This window comes from Cylas formicarius, unplaced genomic scaffold (assembly GCF_029955315.1).
Source record: "Cylas formicarius isolate icCylForm1 unplaced genomic scaffold, icCylForm1.1 PGA_scaffold_1__22_contigs__length_36826433, whole genome shotgun sequence".
NCBI classification, from domain to species: domain Eukaryota; kingdom Metazoa; phylum Arthropoda; class Insecta; order Coleoptera; family Brentidae; genus Cylas; species Cylas formicarius.
In genome coordinates, this window is record NW_026844264.1 from 11,498,717 (window position 1) to 11,526,099 (window position 27,383).

The 27,383-nt window shown below is 33.0% G+C and overlaps 1 protein-coding gene across 1 annotated transcript in view; it reads left to right on the forward strand.

The window, feature by feature from the left end:
* Window positions 1–24,771, forward strand: part of LOC132696539 (uncharacterized) — a 28,376-nt gene extending 3,605 nt beyond the window's left edge. The window contains exons 2-3 of the mRNA XM_060661424.1: window positions 14,389–14,979; window positions 22,670–24,771. Coding sequence (XP_060517407.1) covers window positions 14,389–14,979; window positions 22,670–23,041 — 963 coding nt within the window. The 3' untranslated portion in view covers window positions 23,042–24,771. The remainder of the gene's footprint in view (window positions 1–14,388; window positions 14,980–22,669) is intronic.
* Window positions 24,772–27,383: the final 2,612 nt, after the last annotated feature.

Sequence of the window (27,383 nt, forward strand, 5' to 3'; positions counted from 1 at the left end):
ATTTTCCTTCTAGAGATAAAAACAGTGTTCACTCTAAGTGTTAAAATATGAGAAAATTCTGCAGAAAACGGTTTCAAGATGGTAATTACGCTTACTGGAGGTCATTTCAGAATCTAAAAGATAATTTCCAACATTTTCAGTAACGCGTTAATATTTTTAATTGCGAAAATGATGGTATTGTCTTAAATTGTTTCAAAAATTCAATTCATCAAATGTATTATGACCAGATCATTTAAACTATCCAAAAAAACTTTACCAAGCAATAAACATAAAATACAAAACTCGAACGACCAAATAATATTACGATTTCCACATCAAGAGTCCCATTTTCAGAGCGATGCATCTTTTATTCTGCATGACTAATTTATTTAGATAGATCACGTATCAACTATAAACAAAATGACAATTAAAATCAATTAGAAGCAATTAAATCATGGAATGGTACATTTTACGGCAAATCCTCGATTAAATAGCAGCCTTAATAAGCGACGTGTAATTAATAATTAATGAAAGCAAATCGATGCGGTCAAGTTTCTTTTGCTTTCTGCGTAATTATCGACAATTTGTCGAATGCGCCATATTAAGATCCGCATTAACTCTATATCTTTTTGAAAACTTTTAAAACGAATCGTACTAACGCATACTTTCTATGGCAAAAGGGCGAGGTGATATCGTCTAGCTAAACTTTATGGCGATTGCGATTTCCAATTGTGCAAAACGTTCCATTATAGTGTGCGTTATTATAATTAATGTGCAGCGATAAATAACTTTTAACAAGTGCGGAAGATGATAACAAATACGGCCGTATGCTGGCGGTTCGAGAAGCAATTAATAATGCCATTCTTGGATAATGTGCAATGTTTAAAGAGTATTGGCTTTAAAGAAAATGGACCAACACACGAAACCGTCGTTTATGAATAAGTGTACCGCAGGATCATAACAATATGAATCGTTCAAAAGAGAAGTGTTATAAATCATCTTTGTTTCCTATTGATTCAATTTATTCAGCACATATGCTCGCAAATAAATAATATTTACGTAATAATACGTCAAACGGTCAGAACGGTGAACTAAGTACGTAAGTGACATATACCATGAGCTTCGCATTTATTAGCTACCTTCGTTCAGCAGCTAGCTAGAAGATTTTTCTAGTTCATTCTTTACACCCAAAAGAAATATTTGAAAAAGTTCATAGCAAGTGAAGCCGAACTTTTCGCCATACAAATAGTTATACAGGGTGTCATAGAAATTATGTGATGTGGGTGTTTGAAATTTTGGTTGTGTTTGATTCTCTTTGATTATAAAATTATATCGCCACCTCAATCCTATAAGAAGTGTCAAAATACACATCTCTGGAATGCTGCTTAAGTAAAAATGCAAAACAAGACACTCAAGTTATTTAGTTGTTGTATTACTCGTATCGTAGCAAATTGCTTGTTTAATAGCGTAACACAAGTAAAGTAACTCGCTTTGAAACCAGAGCTAAGAACTCCAAAGGAACTGTGCCACTCAGAAGGTCAAAGTTTGCAAAACGATGTTTTTAAATACTTTGGACTTAGGACTCCAGGTCCCATTGAAAATATGAAAAGCTGAGGGAAGCTTTCACTCTCTTCCATCTCACTATTGTAGATCAGGAACTAACACCATTATCTTTGCTCGTCAATAAACGTTACAAATACATTATAAACAGTGTGAAGAGGTAGGTGAAAGAAAGGTTTCTGGAGCTTTTTAACGAAAATTATAACTTGGGAATTCATAATCTAAAAAAGGACCATTGCTGTTTATATATGTTTTATCATATTGCCTCCACTATTGAAAAAATAAATTTAGAAAGTCAAAAGAAGCCTGAGCGGGAAAAAAGCAATGTTCAAGCCAAGGTATCAGAGTCTAATGGCAAATTGGTTTGTGTCAATTTTGACCTTCAGCTGGTATTACTGGTTCCGTGCGATTCAACCAACAATGCGCTCTTTTATAAACGAATATTAGCAACTTATAACTTCACGGTGTACAATGTGGTGTTCATGTGGTCTGAGTTCCAAGGAAAGAGGTGTATTTAGGAGACTGCTGTTGCTTTAATAAATATTTACAGTCTTTGCTAGTAACTACCAAGGGTGTAATCGTCAAAACCTACTTAAGTTCATTTCAGCAGGAAAAGAAATTGAAAATATCGTTTTAAGTAGTCGGACACAGCGAAATAGAACGTGATTCCATACAATCAGCCATACGTAGGGAATTCAAACGTCACCAGAACCGACCAGCCATTTCTTCAAAACTTTTGTATCAGACCAAGCATCAAGATTTGAAAGCACTATTTACAACAAAACCTCCAGCACTTAGTGACATCTACAAGCCTTTCTGCTTTAGCCTTTGTAATATAATATAATTGTAAAACTCAAAATAGTTTATCTGGTAGTAAATGAGGTCGATTACGATATTTTTTTATCATTATGTTCTAAATTTGTATTGCTATAGTACTTTGTCCATTGTCTCAGATAATAAAATAAAATATTTTTATGATGAAATGCCTAAATATATTCATAATAAAATATTATTTATTATTGTTAAATGTAGGAAACTGTTATTTTTCTTATATCATATCTTGAAACAAACAGATACCAAGAAAAGGTTTTTTTTAACTTCTATAACTTAAAATTTCTCAAAACTACCTTCTCATCTGTTGTACTATTGACTTTTTACGACCAATTGGGGGTCAAGTTTCTGACCTCTGTAAATAGTGTAAATATAGAGTACAGTACATAAGGAGTTTTCCTTCTTCTTTTAGGGCGCGAAAAAGACTGAAATTCAAATCAGCTTTAATTGTTAATTCTTGGACAAACCTATATAATAAGCTACTATATCATTGAACCACAATTTTATTGCTAGATTCTTTGCGTTTTAATGCTGAAGCATCTATCCCTGTCACTTTTAAATGGGTCGGAGAAAATTATCGGAACTTGGAATTAGAAATTATAGAAATCCCAATCGGCAGTAGAAACGCGTTTTGGAATTAGCGAATATCGAATGAAGAATTATTCAACTGAGCGGGGAGGCATTTTTGTCATAGAAAGTGCTTCAAGTTAAGTTAATGATGAAGAAAAATTAATTGGTTGGCGTTTAAGCATTTAGAACAATTGGAATTTGGAATCTGAGACCTAGTATCTAGAAAAATACACAATTCAAATTGGATAAAACGAAATCGTTGTAAGGAAAAAAATTAAACATTCGTCATCAAATTACAATTTCCAGGAACTTTATTTTGGGACTCAATAAATCATGCATTCCGATGGAAAGTTTTTTGGTCCGAAAACTATCAGGGTAGAACCAAATTATCTGTTGTTTTTTTTCTGAGGAAGTAATGTTTGTCTGCTTTATCGGAGATTGTTCAGATTTCTGCATGGTTACGTGTTCGACAATACAAAGGTTACCTATTTATTTGTTTAACGAAAATAATGAGAGTTATGCGAATGCTTTCACTGGTGAAAAAACATAACGCTCGGCATTTGTCGAATGCTGCGGGCATAATCAAGGGGAAATGGACAAATATTTGTCCCATCCGATACAGGGCGTTACTAAATAATAGGATTACCGATTTTGTTGAAATTTTGAGTCTATTGTATTAGATGATAATTAGCAATTAACATCGACATTGTGGATGCAGGAGATAGCAAAAAATGTACATAAACTGTTAGATATATAACAAGTTTTTTTTTGGAAAGGCTGTGGCGGACATTTTTCTTGTAAACCGTGGTGATGTATGTACACATAACAACCACCGCAAATTTTAATAATTGCTAAAAGGATCTTTGAGCTCTTAATAAGGAGCAGCAGAGAATTAGCAACACGCGTTAAATAACACTCTGTATAAATAGGTTGACGCATCCGCAGGTTGATAAATATTATTCAATACTGTATTATTTTTCTTGTAATAATAATTTCACACTTTCATACCGCCTTTGTTACTCAGTTATTATTGCAACTTGACTCTCCCAAGATACATCTGATCGTCACCATTATCATTTTAGTTTGGCGAAAACGGGCTGTGATTTTAATATTAACTGTTCGATTACAGCAGTAAAGGTTATTGACTTATTAATGTTAAATGCCGGTTAAATTTGCATATAAAATCGAATACGCATTAACTGTTTCAATCCTTGCTTTTTTTAGTTGCCGACCGAGGTTTTTATTTTCTTTCAAAAGCGATAAACTTAAATTCGAATTTTTAGTATTACAATATTTCAATCCTCTAAAAAAAATTAAGTATTAATTTAAACACTTTTTTTTAACTGAAGAAATTAAAGAAATATTTGCAAAATTATGGCATGCAATAGTAGCAGTATTGCAAAAACAAACAGCCTTGGTTATAAATACACAAAGTTTATTATTTCGATACCGCAACAGCAATCAAATTTATGGTGTATGATTTTCCAAATAACAAGTTTTTTTGTTTCAGTTGACCCTTAAAATTTATATCCCGGAAGACAAAGGGATTTTGATTGGGTCAATAGGAAGTTTTGCAATTGATTGATTAATAGTAATAAATTACGGTTAGGTGTTAATTTGTCTATTTTATAAACTATCCCAATGTCTGGTTATTTCCATCATTGTTCTACCAAAAATTAACCAAAACTAGTTGGATCATAAACAAATAGGATTTCTAGTCAAAATTTGTTTTAAATAAATCGTGAAATAAATATTGCTACTGGTCGTTTAGTTTTAATTAGTGTGGCGCGCTAGGTATTCAGAATGAATAAACAGCAACAACTTGATTTACTATTATCGGTCCATGGACAGAAGACTAATGATTGACGATCCAAACTAACCAGTACAAACCAGTCAACATTTGAAGTTGTACTATTTCTATTAAATTCAGTTCGTTTCTGAACAATTTATAAATTAAATTAAACCACTAAAATTTGGGTCAAGTTCAAAATTAACTTTTTCGCGAACTGCTGACACTAATTGGATATATTAATTTTTAAATTGATGCTTAGATCTTCACAAAAGTCGTCAATAAAATCGTTTTTTTTTAAACTTAAGTTTTATCCACATATAAAGTGTTTTAAGAAAAACCAGTTTTATACTCAATATTTGCCACATTTTTTCTCGGCGTCTTGTTTTTTTATTAATCTCTTTACCTCAGTTGTTTGCCAGATTACAAGAATAGTACAAAACTATTTAAATGAGATGAATATTGAAACCTTGACTTGCCTCCGCTCCATCTAGACCTAAACATAATAGAACATTTCATACTTAACAAACATGCCTAATATCTTGCCGAATAATGAATTAATTATTAAACATGATAAATAATATTAAAATTAAAGCTGTATCGGTGGATGGAATCGATATCCCGTTAAATAAACTTTGTGTTCCCCGTACATTTCCACACATCACACACAAAACATTTTTGGTTGACAAAAATTTATATTTCCCGATCAATGCAAAAAAGCCTTAATCATTCCTCTGCCTAAAATACGAAATCCAACGAATTTTAACAATATCAGGCCTAACAGTATTCTCCCAACATTTTCCAAAATCATTGAAAACTCATAGGTTCAGAAGTATTTGTATAACAACACCAAGGTTTTAAAGATGGACACAGTTGAACAACTGACCTTTTGAAAATTACTGATGATATTTTCAAAGTCCTAGATGAAGGTAAACTTACTGTCCTGACTCTCTTGGATTATTCAAAAGATTTTGATACGTTCGATCATTCTTTACTAACCGCAGTGTTACATTACATGGGGTCTTCTGTAAATCTAAATTCTAGCAATAGGGTTCAAGCAGTGACATGCGAGTCCAAAATATCTTCTTTCTTATATCTCAATAAAGGCGACCCGATCCTTTTCTCTATATATATTTCAAAATTTTCTAAGTCATGTCTTTCGTGTTCAAGTCATTGTTATGCCGATGACACACAAATTTCTTTATCATTTTATCCAGGGAATCGGCACAGACGCCGGTAACTCTTAATCACGACTTGTATAATATTTGTTTAAGTTAATTAGATATGATAACTGCATCAAAAACTAATAAACCACTTTTTCTATATCTTCTATATATTTGTAAGTTCGAATAAACGAAATTGTCTAATGGTTATTGTTCCTCAATGTAAGATTAGAGATAATATTGTGTATGATACTTTTTCATAATTGTCACATCTGCCCGGTGCATTTCTTAGGCCTTAAGTTTTCAGGTTAGGTAGAAGAACAGGTTAGTGATACGTCACTGAACTGAACCTTGCCTTTTTCTAAATTAATTTTTTTGATTAATATTTTTCTTTATTATTGACTTGATTATTGGAGATAAAGACCTTTATTATTATTATTGTTATTATTATTATGATTATTATTATTATTATCAGGGAATATTTTCTTCAAAGTATGAAGCGTCGATATCGTTTATAATTTATAAAGACAAATGGAGGAAACACCCGATATTGACTTTTTAATCATTTAATGGTTTTGATTTTGTTTAATTTTTTTTGGAATATACTAAATTTGTTACGATTGACTTGAATAAAAAAAAATGCTGAGCCTTAAGACACCTAATAGTGTTGACACAGAATGTGGTGATCATTAAGTATAAAACTGGACTTTCCTTAATAGTTTCTGAAGATTTAAGCTACAATATCAATCGATAAGCATATATTTTGCAAATCAAGTCAGAACTTCAAAAGAAAGTTAAATTTGAAATTGTCCTAAATTTGTTGCGATATGATTATTATAACCCCATTTGAAATTTATATACAGCTGTATATGGTGGGCCATTTTTGACTTTTTGCTGGATATTGACGAAATATTTTCCGTTAAGTTGATTTTAAATTTCCGGGCAAGACTTTCAAAATAATAAATTTATGTTTAATTATTAATAAATTCAACTGCACACGAATACGCGACCTACAATGTGTTTTCGGAACTTTTACTATTCGTAACCCCTGAGTTGTTGAATATTTAAGCATTTTTTAAATATAATTGCGATACATTGCATTTGAATTTTCTCAACCACAACATGAGAAATCGACTTTGAATGTGATTTTTTGGTTTGCTTATATTTATACAGAGTGTTTCAAAAAGCATGTGCTCTCACTGAAGGGGAAATATCTCAAGTAAAAATAACACTTTTTTTATATGAACATGGGTCCGATTCTACTTCGTTTCGTAGCTAAAGAATTCATATATTTTGGTTTCCTCCAAATTTATCCTAAACGTCTTGAATAAAATTTGGAGGGTACAAGTTATTTAGACTAGACATATTTCACTACAAAAAGGGTTTGCACAAATTAATCACTGCCATGCATATCGATTGATTGCTGCAGCAGATCTTGACAAAATTCTCGTATTTGTGCTCGTATTACACCGACGACTGAGGGCTTGTAGTGAAGCTGCAGGTAGCCATTTTCACCACCTACTATAATTTTAGTTTAAATTAAATACCTTTAAAATCTTTAAAAAATAAAAATACCTAATCTAAATCAACAAACGTTCAAGAGGTAGCTTTTAATAGATAGTAAACAGCCATCGTAATTTTGCTATTGACGAAAAAAGTCAGTGGCGAGCAGTTTTTTTTTAATTATTGTCCTAATATTTTTTGTAATAAAATATGTACTAGTTTGAAAAACTGTAACTGTAGCTACAAAACGAAGCAGAATGGGAACAATGTTGATATCACAAAAATGGTTACTTTCTTTTTTTGAAACACCCTGTAAAGTTTGTAAGAAGAGTACAACAGAAAAAATATATTTTTTCTCAAAAATATAAACAACAACAACAACAATAAAGACAAATATATCAATGATAAACGATTAAAAAGAAAAGCAGGGAAATATCGTAATTGTATGAAGATGTACGAGAAAGTTGCAGCCTGTCCACAAATGGAATGTTGGTCGCGAGAGTAAAAATCGGCAAATGCCATATTTTAAAAGGACATATTAGATTGTATACGTTTTGGCGCAAATGGCAGGAATACTTTCTCTGTCAGCTATATATCGGAAAGAAACGAAAATGAATGGGACGGCAGAAAAAGAGTTATGATTTAGAATTCGACGCGGATGGTTCGGAAGCAAAATACGGTAAAAAGTAATTACGTCTTGCCTGGCAGATTTATGTAATTTATTGGGTAATAAAGAGACGATTTTTTTAATGTCGATCGAACAAGAGCGGAAGGAGCAGAGATGAAACAAATATATGTACTTGTAATTACTTAAATAACAATAGAAATTGTAATATATTCATTAAGTGATTTTGAATTGTGTTACCAAAATATTCAAGATTCAAACAGATTTTGATTTGAAAATGTAAGAATATTTTATTGCTTAAATTGGGACCAAGTTTGGCTTGTAAATGGCTTTTATTAGTTTTGGGAAGGAAATCTTTTGATTATGGTAATGGTAGATGTTCCATTTGTCTTAAGAATTTGAATAATAAGAACAAAGAGATGATCTAATTAAAACACCGTCAAAAATTCCTTTGATACAAAGACTCGCTCGGTCACTTCCCAGCTTGCCTTTGTTGGTTCTGTTAACAAAATTATACTAGAAAAGGGGTTTAGTGCTGTTATTCCAGTGTTTCATAAATAAAATTTAGGTGAAGGAATTTACTGGAATGTAAGAATGTTGACTGAAGTTGTTAACTGCCAACTGTTAACTAATTAATACAGTAATATTATTTACTTCTTCTATTGTTTCATTCACCAACTACTGATTATTTTGTTTTTGTTTTCATTTTAAAATTTATTTTTTAAAGATTTTTCCGTAATGTATTATTTTTCAAGAATTAGTTTTGTGTTGTATGTTTAAAGGAATTTTCAAATTAAAATTTTAACAAGTCAATAGTAGTAGTCAAAGACTGAAACACCATATTTGTTTTCATTAATACTTTATAAACTTTTGTTAAAAATCATAAAGAAACTGTTTTTAATAAGAGAGTGATACGCACCAGATTGCAACAAGATATGCCAAAATGCCACCTGCTATATTAAAATAAACATGCATTTCAAAAAGTTAATTTTGACGCCCTGTATGGTGAAAACAAAGCGTTCAAGTGGAAAGTGACATAAGGAAAAATGTATTATATTAGCCAAGAGAATATATGGTTACTGTATACATCTTTTCTCTAGATCTACGCAAAAAATGTAAAGTATTGTATTCAATGGTCAGGTCTTGCGACTAAAATTTCAAATCGAAAGGTTAATTAAGCGTCCTGTTGACCTCTCAATTTGATTAAAAACGAAATCAAGCTCATCGTCGTCAAATAAATCTGACGCACCTCGATTTTCAGCAGTCGCTTTCACGACACCCGGATTACTATTCCAAAAATTTATAACATAATAAACAGTCGCTGTATAATAAATGAGAGAAATAAAGATACGACTTCGGTAGTCGGCAGTGGCGATTGAGCGCGTTCCTACTAAAGGAAAGTTGGATTTTTCCATGAAAATTGTCATTTATCTGCCGTGGGAATAACGGCAAACAGCAATTAGAGTCATACCGAAAGCTGTAGTCTAGAAAGCATGTATGTGATTGATTTTTTAATAAACTAATTCGCAGGTTGCCAGAGGCAATGGCTGCGGAATTACGTTGACCAAGTAAGGAAAAAATGCCTACCAAAGAGCTTTTACAAATTTGTACACTTCGGCGCCACTGATTAGTCTTACAAAATGGCTAGATACGTTGGCAAACTAAAGTGTTTCTTGCTCTCTAATTATAGAGAAAACTATTAAAAAAATGGTGCAGTCGGGGCCCACGTACCATTATACTGTGTCTGCAACACAGTTGTTCCAAATTTGAATAGAATTTTCAAAAAAATACATTTTATTTCTTATTGTATTCCTTTATGCTGTTTGTTATGTCTACACCTGCTTAGATTGTATTATGTTGTGGAAAAATGAACCAAGACCCCAAAACATAGGTAAATTGAAGCTGAGAGTATTATATCCTTGAATATAATGCCGAAATGGTTTTTATTCTCTTTATATTTTTGCAGGGTGTTGTTTATATTTTGCGTTATACCTACACCTTAATCTTGAAATGTTAAAAGAAATGCTAAATACAAAATGTGTGTTTTTTTATCTACTATCTTTTAGTAATTATAGAATTAAAAAAAAGAGTTGCAAATCTATCAAAACAGCATAATTTGCATTGTTTTAAATATCACATCCAGTATATTTTAACTTGTTTGAAAAAAATTTAGATATAGAATAGAAAATTCACAATGCTCAATTCAAAATTAAAATATACCATTCACAAAATACAAGATAAGCAAGTTGTTAAAATTCAAGAACGAGCTTCTTTTTATGTTTGGTGTGTCATGATAAGAAATAGAATTGTTGGTCTTCTTATTTTTAAGGGAAATTTAAATGGAATTAGATACTTAATTTTTTTTCAAAATGAAATAGAGCAACTGTTTTTGAAAGAGATTCTTTTGCAATTATTTATTGAACTTATATGGCAAAAAACGACAATCTAAATGAAATAAAAAACTATGTGAACGAAAGATTTCGCTTTTGGAATGGCAGTAGAGGGGCTTTACAGTGGTCAACTAATAGCCCCTGTCTCAATCGATTAGGCGCATCTCTATAGGGCTTTTTGAAAAACAAAGTGTATTATCAAAGTTCAATAAATAGAGTTGCAAAATTGACCGATCAAATTTTAAAAATACAATGAAATTTATATTTATTTATTTATATTGTGCGTTACGTCGCAGTCGCGTCATTGAGAACTAACTGGAGTCGATATTTTTGATTGGGATTCCCCTAAGTATCGTATTCGGATATTCCTTAAAGAAGGTCATAGGTCAATTGAACATCACAAATATATACTAATTTACTATAAAAAACATAATATTATTATTAAATAAGGAGAGATAACACTCTATAATTACAAGACGTTATTTGAAACATTTTGATCGAATTTGACAGTCAATTAAAATGTGGTCGATTGACCCGCCCCAACACTACCAATAACTTAGGAAAAACTGCATCGAAAAGCAATATATTTTGAAATTTTTAAGGAAAATTCAAATTTGCATATATAATAATGAGCGATATGTTGAACATATGCAATAAATAAAACTAAGTTTTTTTATTTAGAAGTTGAGGAAAAGCTTGTTTTTGTTGCCCATTTTTCAAAAATAATTACTATAAATAAAAAGTCACATCTATGTCATTGCAAATTAATGAATATTAACTAATTAGACAGATTTGATTTTTTCACCTAAAATTTTAGGTGAACATTGGAAAAATGATTATCGATAATATACGCAAACTTTATATTTTCGAAATCAGTAGAAAATATTGTTTTCTTATTATTATATTTAACACAATGCAAGTTATTTTTTTTATATAATTACGAAAAGATAATAGATAAAAAACCTTATATCTTTAGTAAACAGCCACACTGTAGTGAGTAATATAATAGGTGTTTTTGACATTTGCTTAATATTTATTGGAAAAAAAGAGGTATGAAACTTTGTCGCTAAAGTCGAGCTCAACTGCACCACAATTTTATTTTTTAGACAAATAACACATAATTCTTAGATATATGTTTAATTTTACCGATAACATCAAGGAAAATTAATACCTTTCACCAGGAAGAACTAACCTCTATATATGAAGTTTCTCTCTTCAATTTGATGATACTGTTTTCTTTGCATTTTCATTTTGCTTTTGTCACGTTTTGATTTTTTTATTTTAGGGATTCATTAGGAAGCACTGGCAGTTTTAGTACTTTTCTCTAAACCTAAATTTGGTTCATGGTGCCACTGATGAAAAAGGTTTCCATATTTAGTAGGGAATCTACAACACTTTTATATTTCTATATCGCCTCCCATTGTCGCAGTCGAACGGGAGAACCACAAATGCTATAATGTGCATTTGTCCAAATTACCTGAGGCCCCGGCGACGACACCCGAAAGCGGTCGAAACATTTGAGATGGCCGTATTTGTCCAAATGTTCATTTGTCCAAATCGTATCGTGTTCGTGGCTCGTTCGGGGCAGCATGGAGAAAGAATTTTCCTCTATAGACAATAATTATGATTTGTTTACATTACAATGTTTTTAAAATACATCTGTCAAAGAGTCAAATCTATCATAAATGTGTATGTAGTAAAATTTTACTTGGAAAATTGCACACTGTGATTATCAAGAATCATTTTAAAGGTTAATAAAAACGTGTGCCCAATTGTTCTACTAGCTAAAATTATTGATGATTTTTAAATTTATTCAATAAGCAATATGATTTATTTTGAGGACATTTTGGATTTTGCAAAAAAATTAACCAGCTACCTAGCATACCCAAGAATCGAAAAGTAAAAGTTACCTAAGTAGTTATCCGGATAGAACGTAGGAAGAAATTGAAATTGAATTAAAATTCTAGAAAAGAACAGCGCCCATTACTTAAAGACACCTATTTTAGAAGGTCAAATTGTAAAATAAAAATCCCTGAGGAGCCAATGAACTACCTACCTACACCTTCATCGTTTAATAGAAGTTGTAAGTTTTTTAAGGCTTAAACAATAGCGTAAATTGTTGTTCTTTATATCATGTCCAGTAACCTCTAATTGAACTGAGGTGGCTTTTACTTGATAAAAATGCATTTATCAAAATAAATAAGAACTAAAAGTTCACATTTTCACGAAATTATATATTATGACATGACAATTGTCTCGACAATACCGTGTCTTTATCAAATGTCACTTGATAATGTCATTTGATAAAGACACGGTTTTGTCTAGACATAATATATAATTTCTTGAAAATCTGAACTTTTAGTTCTTATTTATTTTGATTTTCAGTAACCTCTACTTTATTTTGTAAACTGTTATTTTTTTTTGTTTGTAAGTACACTGTATAGTGGAAACCACTTATATAGATAACTAACAAAAGTAATTTAATTTTTAACCTCTCTCTTTATTTGGATAAATGTTTCGGCCGCTTTTGGGTGTTCGTCGCCGGTGCCTCGGGTTTTCCCAGTCGAACTAGCGAACGAACAACTCCGAAGCTCGCCGAACCGACACCGAAGGACGCGCTAGACGTTAACTGTGCTGCATTAACTGTAACTAAATTATATTCCAGTTTGGGAAATATTTCAATACTTTAATTTGTTTTCTTGCGCCGTAAGAAACATAGCTCTCGTCAATCGATCGCCGCTGGTTTCAAAATTTGCTTTAAAAGGGAATGTTCAAAGGAAAAACTTTTTTTAAAATGAATTTGCAGGTAGTATATGTTGCACGATTGCGTGAGTAGTGAGAAATCCATTAAGCAAATTCATGAGAATAATCACGATCCTGAATTTTTTAAGCGATCTAACGCAACACCAAATGGGCGTTAGATTCGTGTTCGCCGATTTAAAATTTACAATTTTACACGCACGCGGTCGTAAATGGATATTTCATTCGCTATTCTGTGGCGATTTCTGTACATAGTTCATCGTAAGAAATGTAAATGCAATTTACTAATAAAACAGCAATCAACGAAACGTAGCGTCTGACTGGGGCCTGTATAGTGTGTATTAAAGTATATCGTCAAAGGGACCAGACCGGGGAGAGTCAGGTAGATGTCGTCTACATATCAGCTAATGTCGGTGGCAGTGTTAAACTATTTTACGCCGTGTTTCGAAAAAGTTTCTGACGAGTATATCACTAATTATTCCGTTATCACGTCAAAATCATGAAGGTTTAAACTAGAAACTTTACTTACAAAAACGTAAATATACTCTATAGAGAATATTGTTAACAGTAAATGAAAGAAAAATTGTAGTGATTTTCAATTTAACCATCTGGACAATAGTGAATATATGTCTCATTGCAATTAATACTAATGGCAAACCTGAAAGTTAAAAAGAATTAGTTTTTCAATAAAAACGTTCTTATTTAAGTAATTATTGATAATTCGTATATCATGTCATAAAATTTTCGACTAGTACTAGTATTTATATATTATACATTTAATCCCTATCTGCTTAACACCTTAAAAGTCAGTCCTTGAAACTCTGTCCTACATTAGCTACTGATCAGATGACGTCGGGAGGTTATTTTTTAATTGACGTCAAAATCCAAGACATATACTATAAGACAGAACGCATTAAATTTTATTTTAATTAATTAATTTGTTATAGTACATTTTTTTCAAAAAATCTGGCGATGTTGCATTTTCAAAATATTTTTATAGGCTAGCTATTTATCGATCATTTTTTTAGTTCCTTCAGACTTAGCTTTCAAGCTTAGCTTAACGCGGATAATAAGTTATTGTGCATTTCAAACCTATTTGCGATAGGCATTAAAAACTGCTAATAGCCAATAGAATTAATACAATTTTCCGAAAAATCCGGTTTGGAGCTACACCAGACGGCACAAAAAGCGCATGATGGCTTGTAATTTTGTTTCCAGATCTCGTTAATCTTCTGCGTCGTGTGTTCGTCGGAAGAGACTTCGCCGACCGACGCTTCCAGCAACACTAGGAAGCACAGGTCCCTGGTCTCCGTGCTTAGAATACCGACCTACCACTCATTCAGACGCGTGCCGTCCCATAAACCCAGAATTCTCAACAGCACTCCCGCGAAGATAATCAACCATCATTATTTCTGCGATCACACCCAACATTCACTCCCCAATGTCGATCACGGCATCTCGTTTCTCCCTATACCGAATCAAGGAAGCTATTACGAAATTAAGTTGCAGCCGTCCGTAGAAGTGGCTTCCATCGATTTGGACACCAATAAGCACCTGGATAACTTCGAAGTCAATCTCCCAGCCATCACCACAGGGGGCTACAAGTTTGACAGCGAGGTTGTTACCCCTTTGATGACAGGAACGATACACGAAACGAATTTACATAAACAGAAATACAACGTGAATTTGGATCAGTTGGTTCACTATTTGTCGGAGAATAATGAGATCAAAGTTGCCAATTTCGGTAGTGCTGGTAGTGTTGGGGCCGGTGCGAGTTACGAGACCAACAAGCGCGGAGAATTCTTGAACGTAAGTCGTTTTATAATATGTTTATTAATGCGAGGGGGCAATAAAATGTAAATTTGCAATGGCAGGGACCACTAAACAGGTGAATAAGTTAAACATTATATCGTAAAGTTTCGTTAAATAGCTGACTTTCCTTATTTCAGTTTTTAAGAACTACACTCCTCGAATCGTCCTTAAATTAGGGTCAAACTAATTTGCATACATTGCATATATTGCTCGTGTTTACTCTATGACTTTATAGGCCAGCAATAAATAGTATAAAATTAGATTTATTTATTTTTTTATTTATTTAATTGCAATCAACAAACTTATTTACAAGCACGTTATTGCAAAAAGAGAAAAAAATGAAACTAAATGCCTTCTATAAAAACAAAAAAACACCAGCGCATTAGCAAATATACAACACCACTAAATCCATATAATTTAGGTTTCAAATGCTAATTTTGTAAGTGGTTTTTGAATGAATTGGTGGAAGTACAATTAAAAATGCCCATTTTGTTTTTTAAACTGTTTGCTAAACTACACATCCGGAATAGTGGAGAGTGTTAACCAATATTGGTGCGGAGTCTATTTAACTAAAAAATGCTACTTCTATTTGTGAAATAGGGGTTAGAGTTGAAACTTATGCTACTAACGTTAATGCAGATTTCTTCCATCTTGATTCTAGCGTTTCATAACGAAATTCTTGAAGTAAATTTTGATATGGTATGTCAAATATGTATATTCCATGTTTTTTGTAGTATACAAAGTGTAAAAATTTCTTCCGAATTTTTTCTATTACCTCAGTATATTTTTTATAAAGGGGGCCAGACAAACAAAGCATACTGAAGTAAGCTTCTTACTACTAGTGAGTTGTACAAGGTTTCAAAAGTTTTTATTTGTTGAAAATTGAATCCGTTTCTTCTTGTGCTCTTTTGGAGTAGAAGGCAGTCTTCTAAACCCTCTAAAATTTATAGTCTTTTGCGAAAAATTCCAAATCAGGATTCTGAAGAATATTTGGCAGGTCATTTATTAAATAAAGGAAAATCAGTGGACCCAGATTCGAAACCTGCGGAACACCTGAAAGCCGGACAAATTATTCTTATACATTATTCTTTTTAGGTACGATGCACATACCACTACTACTTGTTTATTGTATAGACTCAGTATTTTAAGTAAGCTTGGCTTGTTAAGTTGGTCTAGGCACAAAGCCGTGATGGTTTAGATGTATTACTTCTGATATATGAGATAGGATGTATTTATACAAAATGGTTTCAAAAATTTTACTGATTGCCATGGGTCTATAATTATTAATTTCTGTTTTTTTTTTCTACTTTTGGTTTTAAGAATAAGATTAAAAATTATTTTTAATGGTCGTAAAAGCTGATAGAGACACGCGTTAAATATGTATGGATGCGTATATGCCAAAGCTTGATTACACAAAACGGCAAAAGCAGCGTTAATGAAATATCAAGAGATTTTTCAGTAAGGAGTAATAACATTTTGCCCCAGGTTGTTGAAAGCGCTAAAAGCTTAGGCTAATTTGTTGACTCACAACTAAAGTTTTCCAGCCATATATAATATATTCTTAAAAGATCTTATTGTGCCTTGGGCAAGAATTTGATACTACCTTTATTTATCCTACTTCATTTTATATTGTACCTTAAATAATAAACGTTATTATTATTATTATTGATATTATCATTATTATTATTATTATTATGATTATTAACATTATTATTATTAATATTACATAAATATAATTATAGAGATGGGAAGATAATTGAGATATTATATTATTCAAAGAACAAGTTAATAAAACTTTTTTTATTATAGAAGTAATAATACTATAAAAATGGATAAACAGAATAAACTTTATAATTTTTTTCCCAATCCACTATATATTCATTGTAAAAGCGGTGTTGTGCCTTGCTAGTAACCCTCTGACAACAAATTTCGTACAAAGAGGTTACCTCTTTCAGCATATCTTTCTGAAATTCTTATTTAAAGTGGGCCAATGAATGATGTCATTCACATCTAGCATTGCACATAGTCTTCAGAAACATCAACATTCATAATAGTCTCCAGCCACTTTTGATTGAAATGATAGTAAGCCTCCAATGACAAATCTATTTAGTGCTATCATGTGAGTAATTATTAGTCTTTTACCTTTTTCTGACGGTGATTTTACTCCAGTGGACCATGAAAGTTTTCCCCGTGCTTTTTAAATTTGTAGCCTGCTATGTTTAACAAACGGTATATCCTTCATTTATCCAAGTTACGTCATGAGAGACTGCTCTCAAATGTCGTCATCACCAGCAGATAATTTCCATCAAAGTTATTTCGTCCAAAGTAGATATTTGTTCATTTTAATTAAAACGAGTGTATTATTCTGATTGCAGTCTTTTCATCCTCATTTTTTAAAGTTTCTTATCGGTATATTTTTCACTTTTAACTTTAACTTGAAGCAACTCAGCAACTGCCGGAAAGTAACTACAATTCTAATTTTAAACACAGGTAGGTCAACTCGGAATTCTTGGCATAATACTAATGATAAGTGTAATAATTAATAATATAATAATAATTGCTGTTGCTTTTTTGTCAGTCTTGTTACTGTGCTAATTTTCTAATTTAAGTGTCAAATAACTGCGTAAGACTTTTGGGTATACTCCGAAAATGCAATACATTGCTATTTAACAATGGTCATTCTGTCGGGCGAAAATATTTTGGCAAAAGAACAATGAAACGGGCGCGGCGTAAAAACAACGGTTGCAAGATGAAATTACACACCTTCACCGCGAGTAATATTGCATTAAATTCTGATTTTGCGGTTATTTGTATGATTGTTGTTATTCAATATTTGTGGGTCATAAACTAGGCGCAGACTGGTTTTATGTTAAACATGAAGAGATGAGATTTTCACTATGTCGTATTGGAATTCTTCTATGATAACCAAATAGGGGGCACCGACCTTAATTTAAATCCACTTCGGGATCATTATAACCGAGTTAATAACTTAATTTGTTGACAGTGCCATCAAAACAGACTACGTCGCATTGCTGTTACTTCAAATGGAAAAATTTAATCTACCCGTTTTTGATATGCAAGAAAACCACAAAGAAAAAAATGTATTTAAAACAATTTTAAAGACAACATTCCGCTTTGAGTTGCTGATATTGGTCGATATTGCGTTGGAAATGTTTGGATTGAGGACACAACCAGATACTCTATCGGAACTATAAGAAACATTATTAGGTCCAGTCAAATAAAAGAAAATACTTATACTTAGACTCTATAACTGATTTACCCGCTCATTTGGGTTATAAGTTATGCAACTTCCAAAATCATTTCAAAATGTAAAAAAAGCAACACAACATTTTGCAGAAGCTGTTTCCTATCCATATCCATTTGGTGTCAGTAGTACACTCATTGGAATGTTTATTTGGAAAAATGAGATGTTTTGGAGTCCCATTGACTTTATCTGGTATTTCTTCAGTTCTCTTTAGGTGAACTAAAGAACCACATTGTAGAAGGAAAAAATAAAAAGAAGCAGTACAGTCATTGTCCAAAATCCCAAGTGTTTTTGCAAACCCTTTTTAGATATTAAGAATGTTTGGACACCATTATTGAAAAAATGTTGAAAGGTTGTCGAAGTGAATAATAAATAGAAGCGATTACGCAGTGTACAATTTACTTTAAGGAACATAGAAATGTACTATTCAAAAACTAAGTAAAAATAGTATTTAATTACAGTATTCATCATATTAGTCTAGCCTAGGTAGAAGTTTACTACTGAAAAGATAACTTGAACACACTTTCATCGCGATTGTTAATTTTCAAAGAACACGCTCATTGTCGGTTCGAAATCACGTGGACGTTGCAAAACTAGTTTTGTAAACGCGTACGACTTTCATTAATAACTTTCATCCGAATCGCGTTTAGTCGGATGATTTGGTTGATAGTGACCTTTCACTGCGATCTTCCTGATTGCAAATCGCTTTTAATCTAACAATAATGAGAGTCGTCGCCCGGTTTGCGGGTGCCTAAAAAGAGTTGTTAATTATCTCCGCGTGTGAAAAATCTGTAATCGCAACGTCATAGTAATTATTGTATAATATTTTCTGTATCTGTAGTTAGTAATTATGCGAATATTTTAAACAATACGCTGTGAGCCACTCTGTTGATATATGTATTGAGTTCTTGGAATATATGAAAGATGATTAAGTGGGCCAAATTTTAAAGAACCATTGCAATTAGCTGCTTTGGTTGGTTGGTAATACAGGATGTTACTTATTGTTAGTCCGCAATTCCAGACGAGCGGATCGAAAAAATTTTTGAACTAGGGGATGCGAAATATCGGTGGCCAAAAATCCCTATTCTTGACAATTTTTGAAAAATATACCGGGTGTGCCGATATTTGCAAGAAACTAAAAATTGATTTGGAAGGAAAATTGACTATTAGTGAAAAGTTATCATTGAGTCGACAGTTTCCTTCACGCGTCAATTTAGCTCATAGAGGGTGCTAAAACTCTTGTATTTAACATTTTCGTATATTGTCCAAAGTTATAAAACAAGGAAAGCAAGGAAAGCAGGGAAAAGCAGCGGGACCGGACGATATCTATATGGAATCGGTGAAGCTGTTGGATGACGAGAATATTGAGATCCTAGTGCAACTGTTTAACACAATATACAGTACAGGCCAAATACCACAAGACTGGCTACAATCAGTCTTTGTGCCTATACCAAAAAAGCCTAACCCTAATCGATGCGACCAGTTCCGAATGATCAGCTTGATGAGCCAGGTCCTAAAGCTTTTCATTAAAATAATCCATAGAAGAATTTATGGCAAATGTGAAAAAGAAATCGGGCCCACCCAATTCGGATTCAGGCAGGGATTCGGCACACGAGAAGCACTCTTCAGCTTGAACATCTTACTCCAAAAATGCCGAGATCAACGAAAAGACGTCTTTCTGTGCTTCATAGATTATCAAAAAGCATTTGACTGTGTCAACCACACAGAACTAATGAGTCTACTGCAGGAGAAAAGAGTGGATAAGGGCGATCTTTTTTTTATAAAGAACCTGTACTGGAACCAGACAGCCTCTGTAAGGGTGGGAAATGAAACCACGCAAAGTTTCCCGATAGAGAGAGGCGTAAGGCAAGGATGCGTCTTGTCTCCTCTTCTTTTTAACTTATACTCCGATTCCGTATTTGACCGAGCACTTTTTGAGACGGATGATGGCATAAAGATCAATGGTCTCCCAGTCAACAACCTCCGCTACGCAGATGATACCGTAATTATTGCTGAAAGTCAAGAAGCACTACAACGCCTTGTCGATAGAATATCTGCGACGGGAGAACGCTCGGGCCTAAAGATTAACGTTGAAAAAACTAAGGTCATGGTCATAAGCAGAACACCAGATGTGCGTTTGGACGTCTCGACTGGAGGAAAACGGATACAGCGGGTCTCTAAATTTAAGTATCTTGGTAGCTGGATAACCGAGGACCTAGACCCAGATATGGAAATTCGTGGTAGAATCGAACAAGCTAGGGCGACGTTTATAAAAATGAAACCCATACTGACCAACCAGAGTCTTAGTTTGAGACTACGCTACCGCTTCATAAAGTGCTACGTGTACTCGGTGTTACTTTATGGCGTCGAGGTCTGGACCCTTAAGGCTGGCACTATGAATCGAGTGGAAGCATTCGAGATGTGGGTATTTAGGAGAATGCTCAAAATCGCATGGACAGATCACACCACCAACGACGAAGTCCTGAGGCGCATGGGATGGAGAGAGAGTTGTTGCAACTGGTTAAACGAAGGAAAGCAGCTTACCTGGGCCACATCTTCAGAAATACAAAGTACCAATTCCTTAAGCTCATCATGGAGGGAAAAATAGAAGGAAAGCGAGGCATCGGTAGAAAGAAGAATTCATGGCTCAAAAACATTAGGGACTGGACCGGTCTTGATGCCCACACACTTTTTAGAGCCGCAAAGGATCGCGAAGAATTTGCCAGAATTGTCGCCAACATCCAGTGAAATGGATATGGCACCTTAAGAAGAAGTATATTGTCCAGGGTGTTCGAGATATATGGTGTTAAGTGCCCGAAATTTGCAGCTTCAAATTTGGCAGGGTGGTACGAGTTCAATCTTTGCACCCGAATTGTTAAAGCTAGGTACAATCGGCAAATATTTTTTCAAAATTTTCGAAAAATTTTTTGTCGTCATTTTTGGCTGTATAAAAAGAACCATTTCGCGAAAACTGTTAACTCGATTGACACAATTCTTGAACCCAAAGACGCAGGAGATCCAGGACTATAAGTTTTATTTCAGGCATTTTTTCTATTATGTCCAGGTGTTCAGGTTATACGCAAAAAAACAAAAGTCTGTTTCTTCCAACAATGCGGTAGTCTGCCACACTTTCTTCTTTCTATTTCTGGCGGAATCTATTTCCAAATCTTTGGCTAGTAATTTTCTTCAATTTGTTCAAAGTGGTCACACCCTCCGACCCATTTACATTCAATGCTGTTGTGCTTCTCCAATAATCCATTTTAAGGGCGTAAAGTCCCGGTTTGTCTCTCTGGTATTATTGTGTAATAGATAGTACTTTCGTTTTTTTTTTTGTAATGTTTTCGTTCCATCGCATTGAATTAAGCTCCCAGATCGCTCTTTTGGCTTGTGCTATTTTTGTTATCTATGTTGACCCGGCTTCTTGTATTTGAAGATGAAGTTACCCCTAAGCTAGTGCGATTCTTTCCTCTTTTCCAACAGACATGTACTCAGTTTTATTCGCACCTATCGTTAATTTCCACTCCCTATATTGTATTCTAAATTTTCATGTCGCTTGTCGTCCTGGTCATCAGCATATAAACTAGTATATAGGATACCATCTCATATTTGTAAGCATTTGTCGTTACACTTACTAATTAATGGAGCTGTTCAAATTAATTTTAATGAACAACGTTGTCTTAACTTTTTTGTGGTATGAAACACTTCGGATACATTCCTTCTTTCTTTTATTTCGCTAGCAGTTTTGGAGTACTGTTTTTTTTATAGCTGTTACAAAAGGTGAACTAGTAGAGTTTTCTACAAGTCTTGCTTAGTGGCACTGGCTTTCCGTAAGTCCATACAGAATGCACCGCTCTTCCTTTCTTTGTCTTTGTCTATTAGGTTTTTAGAGTAAGTATTCCGTTTATGCATGTACTTCCAGCATGACAACCATTTAATTCTTTCGATTTCCTAAACAGATTTTGGATTGTCTTTAAAGAGTATACTTTATCATTAAAATCACATCATCACATCAATGAGAATGCAAATGTGAAACTGAGATAACACTAACTAGATGAGGATTATAAAAAAAATAGGAGCACTGATTTTTCCGATTGCTCAGCCTATGTCTAGAATAAAAGAATTAACTTCATCAATGAAAGTACAAATGCGAAAAGTTGATGAAAAATGATTCTGATACAAACAAAGAATACAAAGCCCTATAGAAAATGCCACTTTTCAGCCTTTTCACAATATTTGAGAGCTCTTTCAAACCTATTCTGAAGCACTATTTACAAAACTTATGAATAATAAAACAAGCTATACAGATTTCACTAGTTATTTGTAGAACTTGGGAGCTCATGATGACCTTGAATTGTGCTGTGTGTGCTGGATTGTAAATAACAAGTTGAATACTGATATTTCGTTTTGTGATTTTATTTTTAGTTGCCAAACATCCGCGACCATCCGCTGGAACACGAGCCTGGCAGATCGTCATACAATAGTCCAGGGGCGGTCAATTCCTACGGGGATCCAGTGCATCAAACTTTCCAATCGGGTTACAACGATGACACGTTTAATAGTTTCGAAAACTCTCCTTTCGGTAACAGCTTCGCCAGTGTTACTAACCTAAAGTCCAATCAGGACGATTTCCAATCGCAATGGGATAATCGCGATATTGTTAACCATTTAAACCACATCGATAGGGTGGAAAGACAAGTGCACGAAAAAAGTAGGAAGGCGAGTAAGAAGAGGAAGCTTCATAGTACGAAAGCAGAAGCGAGTACAATTAAGTATCCCAATCACAGATATGAATGATATGGTAGTGGTTAGTTATATTGTATACATAAACTTGGAGTCAAGAGTTTTCATTTTGAACGGTATTTGTGTAATATGTTTTTAAATTTGTGTTATGTTGAGTGTTGAGCTAGGGAAACATAGATTCAAGAGTTAACTGAAACGTAAAAAGTTGTAAAAGAGGCGTGGCCAATATTGTCCTAAAAAATTTATAACCTAGATGAAATCTCAAGTTTTTAATGTCGTTGCTGTGTTTCTATTTTAGAAGCGTACTAAAAGAGTTAAGTTTACTGAACTACAATTATTTATTGTGATTCTAGCATTTCAATTCCATTTTTTGTGCATTTCCAAATCAATAAAAACAAAACGCTTTTGAGCTAAATGAATTCTTTTGAAATCCGGTTATGCCACATTTCCACTTGATTATGTTTGTAGGTTAATGCCGGATTTATTATTTTTTATTGTCTTGTGCTAGACGGTATAGCAAAATGTCGTGTACTATATGTGTGTCAGTATATGTCTGACATTTCCAAATTACCTTGTAATTCACATATACAGGATTATGCATGCTACACGGTACGGAATATTGCGACCAATATGCAAGGTTTTGAGATCGTTTTATATTTCGAATGTGTAGAGATTTTATTGTGGTAACCTTTTAAAATTGCTTCTATACCACACTGGTAATCTAAAAAATTGTAAAGCTACCAAAGTTGTATTTTTGTTTAGTGAAATCCCTATATATTATGGTATTTTTGGATTCTACGACCAGAGTAAATGTATGTTTCAATATGTCAAAATGTAATACAATTTTCAATACATAAATATATGGAACCGAAATCTACAGCAAGGAGTATCGATAGACTATATTTTATCTTAACTTTTTAATTACTTATCGAATGGCCGTAATAGACGAATGGTTATTTTCTTGTGTTTACTCACAAGATTATCACATCAAATAATAACGAATTAGGATTTCCACTTTATTAATATTCCTTAACATAAGTCTGCTCTATTTCAGAAATGTTTTTTCTACTACGCTTTTTAAGCTTACAATTTACTGCTTCCTTCACTCGAAAACCTCTCTTTAATTTTTTTTAAAATTCACACAAGGAAATTTTTCCAGACAAAAGATTTCCCTCACTAAATCATCAATTCTTCATCACGTTTTTGTTTTCTTCAAATTATTGTAATTTAGTTGTAGTTTACCTTCAAAATAATTACTGCCCTCATAGTAATATTCTTAAGTTTTTTCGGGATAAGTGTAAGTGTGGTGAAACTAAATCTTGAAGTTTAAGTACCATAAACCTTTGTTGTGTATTTTGATCGTAATGGGCTTTGCTTAAATGGGGTAACACTTTTGAGATAACCTCTATTGCATAAAAGTAATTTTATAGCAGTATTCACATATCCTAGAAATAAAACTTTTTGAACAGTTTGTATTATGGCCACATTTTCCGTATGAAAAGGACTCTAACCAAACCATAGAAACACAAATCGCTAATATACCTTGACGCGATGTATCACCATTTACTTGTGTAATTCGTATTAAAGCAATACTTACATTATGTGAGTAAAGTATTCGTTTCGAAACCCATCAATTTAATGTTAATTAGGGTTACATTAAATATGATGTTTAGTTAAATATTATTTATTTTATGATGTATTTTGTTTTTCACTTATTTAGCTTAGAAATTTATTTTTTGTATATTAAAAGTGTGTCAATGTCTTGCCATTAAAATATTTAGCGACCAAAAGTTTTTTAGAAGTTAATCATATCAAGTCCTTTTTATCCTTTAATACGATTTGAATAGCTAATGTCATTCAACATTGGGCTTTCATTGATCGTCCTAATAACAGTGCCCGTCTGGAGATTAGTCGTGACTGATGGAATTGGTAATGTGTATCGCAGACAACGTTAATAATACCTAATCCGCTCTAGGGTTAAAAATTGAAAACGTTTTTCGTTTGAAAGTTACAACAGATTTATTCGATTTAATGGCTCGTTTCGTTGCTCTTTAGAATAAATGTTAGCTCGCTTATCTTTTGACTGCAGTTATAAGATGAGAGGTCATATTCAATGAGGTTAAGGACGGAAACGTAGTAGCAGGGCACCTTGTGCTCAGCATACCTTAGAAAAATAAGCATTTTTTAAAGTACTTTATTATAGTTAATAATTATTGTTGTTTGGAAATAAATCTCTTGGACTGCGATGATATATTAAATTTTAATTTCATTCACAGTGTTATTTATTTCGTTAAATTCTGTCTCCAAGAATCTTTCATTTTGGAGCTACTATTTATAGGGAAATGTTGAAAAGCTATGTCGACTAAAGGCGAACCAACGTTAAAAAATGAGACATATTTCTACCGCGCATGCGCGTCCAGTTAATAACTTCTTTCTGCTGCCACACCGCGCTGCAGGTGTTTCTTCAACTCTTTATAGCAGTACTGGAAATCTGATACAGGAGTAACTTTCACCTGGTCGGCTACAGCCGTTTAAATGTTATCGACTGTCATTGACGTACATTTTCAATATCGGGAAGGAGAAAAGTAACTCGAATCAAGCGAATAAGGAGGCATGTTTTGGCCAAAAACCTGTTTATTGAAATTGCTGTGTGAGAAGGAACACCCAGTTGTCCCTGAGGTTTCGTTTCAAAGAAACGAGCCGTTTGAGGCGGAAACTTTTTGTTGATCCCGTAAATATTGAAAAAATAAATCAGCAGGAGAGGTTGAAGTGTAGATCTCCATGCTCTGGTGCTTGGTTTCTATAAAATAATGGTCATTTTTAATCGACTCCAAAAAGTCAAAGCAATTTTCTTTCCTGATATCCCTTTGACCTTGCGAAAAGTAAACAAATTCTCAGGAAAAACCTGATAATAGACGGTTTCTTGAATTGATGACAACCAAATGATTTGAGCGAGTTCAAACTCCAGTTTTTCAATCTCATTACTTGATTTATCGACCTCGTACAGTGGGATACTTTATGTGAATATGGCCTAAGCAAAAATATTTTCTATACTACACAGGTTGTCCCAAAAATTGTAAAGCTAGCAAAGTTGCATTTTTTTTTGAGTGGAACAAATATGACTCATATTATTTTCCTTAAATATATGATAATATATATCACGATATCAATCAAAGTTAGCTGCAAAATATTTACTGCTGATTTTCCTGCAAAGATACCCGCATATGCTGTATAGGGCTCATAACAAAAACTAAAAAAAAAACGGCTTTTCGTTAGGATGAAGAAATCGAAAATTAAAATGTATTTCTACACCTGTTGTTTAATCGTCAAGATTTATACAAAAGAAAAGAGTGTTAATTACTTACAACGATCTAACTATTTTTTTTTTGCACATCAAAGGGCTCTTAAATATGAACAATTATATTGATAATAGTATTTTTTTTTTAATCGTAAATAATTTTCTTATACAGCTTTGGATCAAATTCTTTCCATTTGTTCTATTGAATGGCTTTGTTTGAAATGAACATTCTCAAAAGTCAACATTCATTCGTTGTACAGGGTGGTCGTTTAAGTGGGGCCTATATCTTATCTGGAAACCTACTGGGTTTTCAAAAAAAATTAAATACAAAAGTAATTTCCATTATAATGACTTTTTTTAATTTTCCTAATCGGCACTTTTCTGGTAAAATAAAGTTACATTTTTAAAAATAGAACACCCCACATTTTATTGCATCATTATTGGGTTGCTTTTTTACATCCATTATTTTTACGAAAATAATGCCTTTCTTTAGGCAATGATCAAATTTAAAATATTTTCTTAAAATACGCGGTATTGCATTGTTTTGCAAAATGATACTTTTCTCAATTTTCTTAAATGAGACATCCTTCAAATTATTGGATTTTTGAATAGTTACTTTAATAGCAATTTCAGTTTTGTAACAGAGGTCTCTGACTTACTGTTTTGGCTTAATTAGCAGATATAATTAAAAACTGGGTATAAGATTTAAATTATTAAGATATGAAACTGGGAATTGTTTGATATGAACACAGAGCATTGTTAAGAAGTCATATTAAAAACAGAATATTAAGCTTTGCACAATTTTAACACTACTAATGCTTATTACAAGTAAAATTCATTAAATTAGTTTTTCAATATGTTCGCCGTTTCGAAGAATGCAAGTAGTATATGCTATTTCTAAATGGTATATGGTGTATTGGTTTCATTTAAATTCGTATTCAAAACTGTTGACGGTTTATCTTTGTAAACCAAATCTTTCAATGTGCCCCCCCCCCCCCCCCCCCCAAAAGTCCATCGTGGTCAAATCTGGAATCCTCGTTGGCCAGGAGATGGTTCCGTTTTGTCCAATCCGCTCTTTGAAATCTTCGTTTAAAAAAC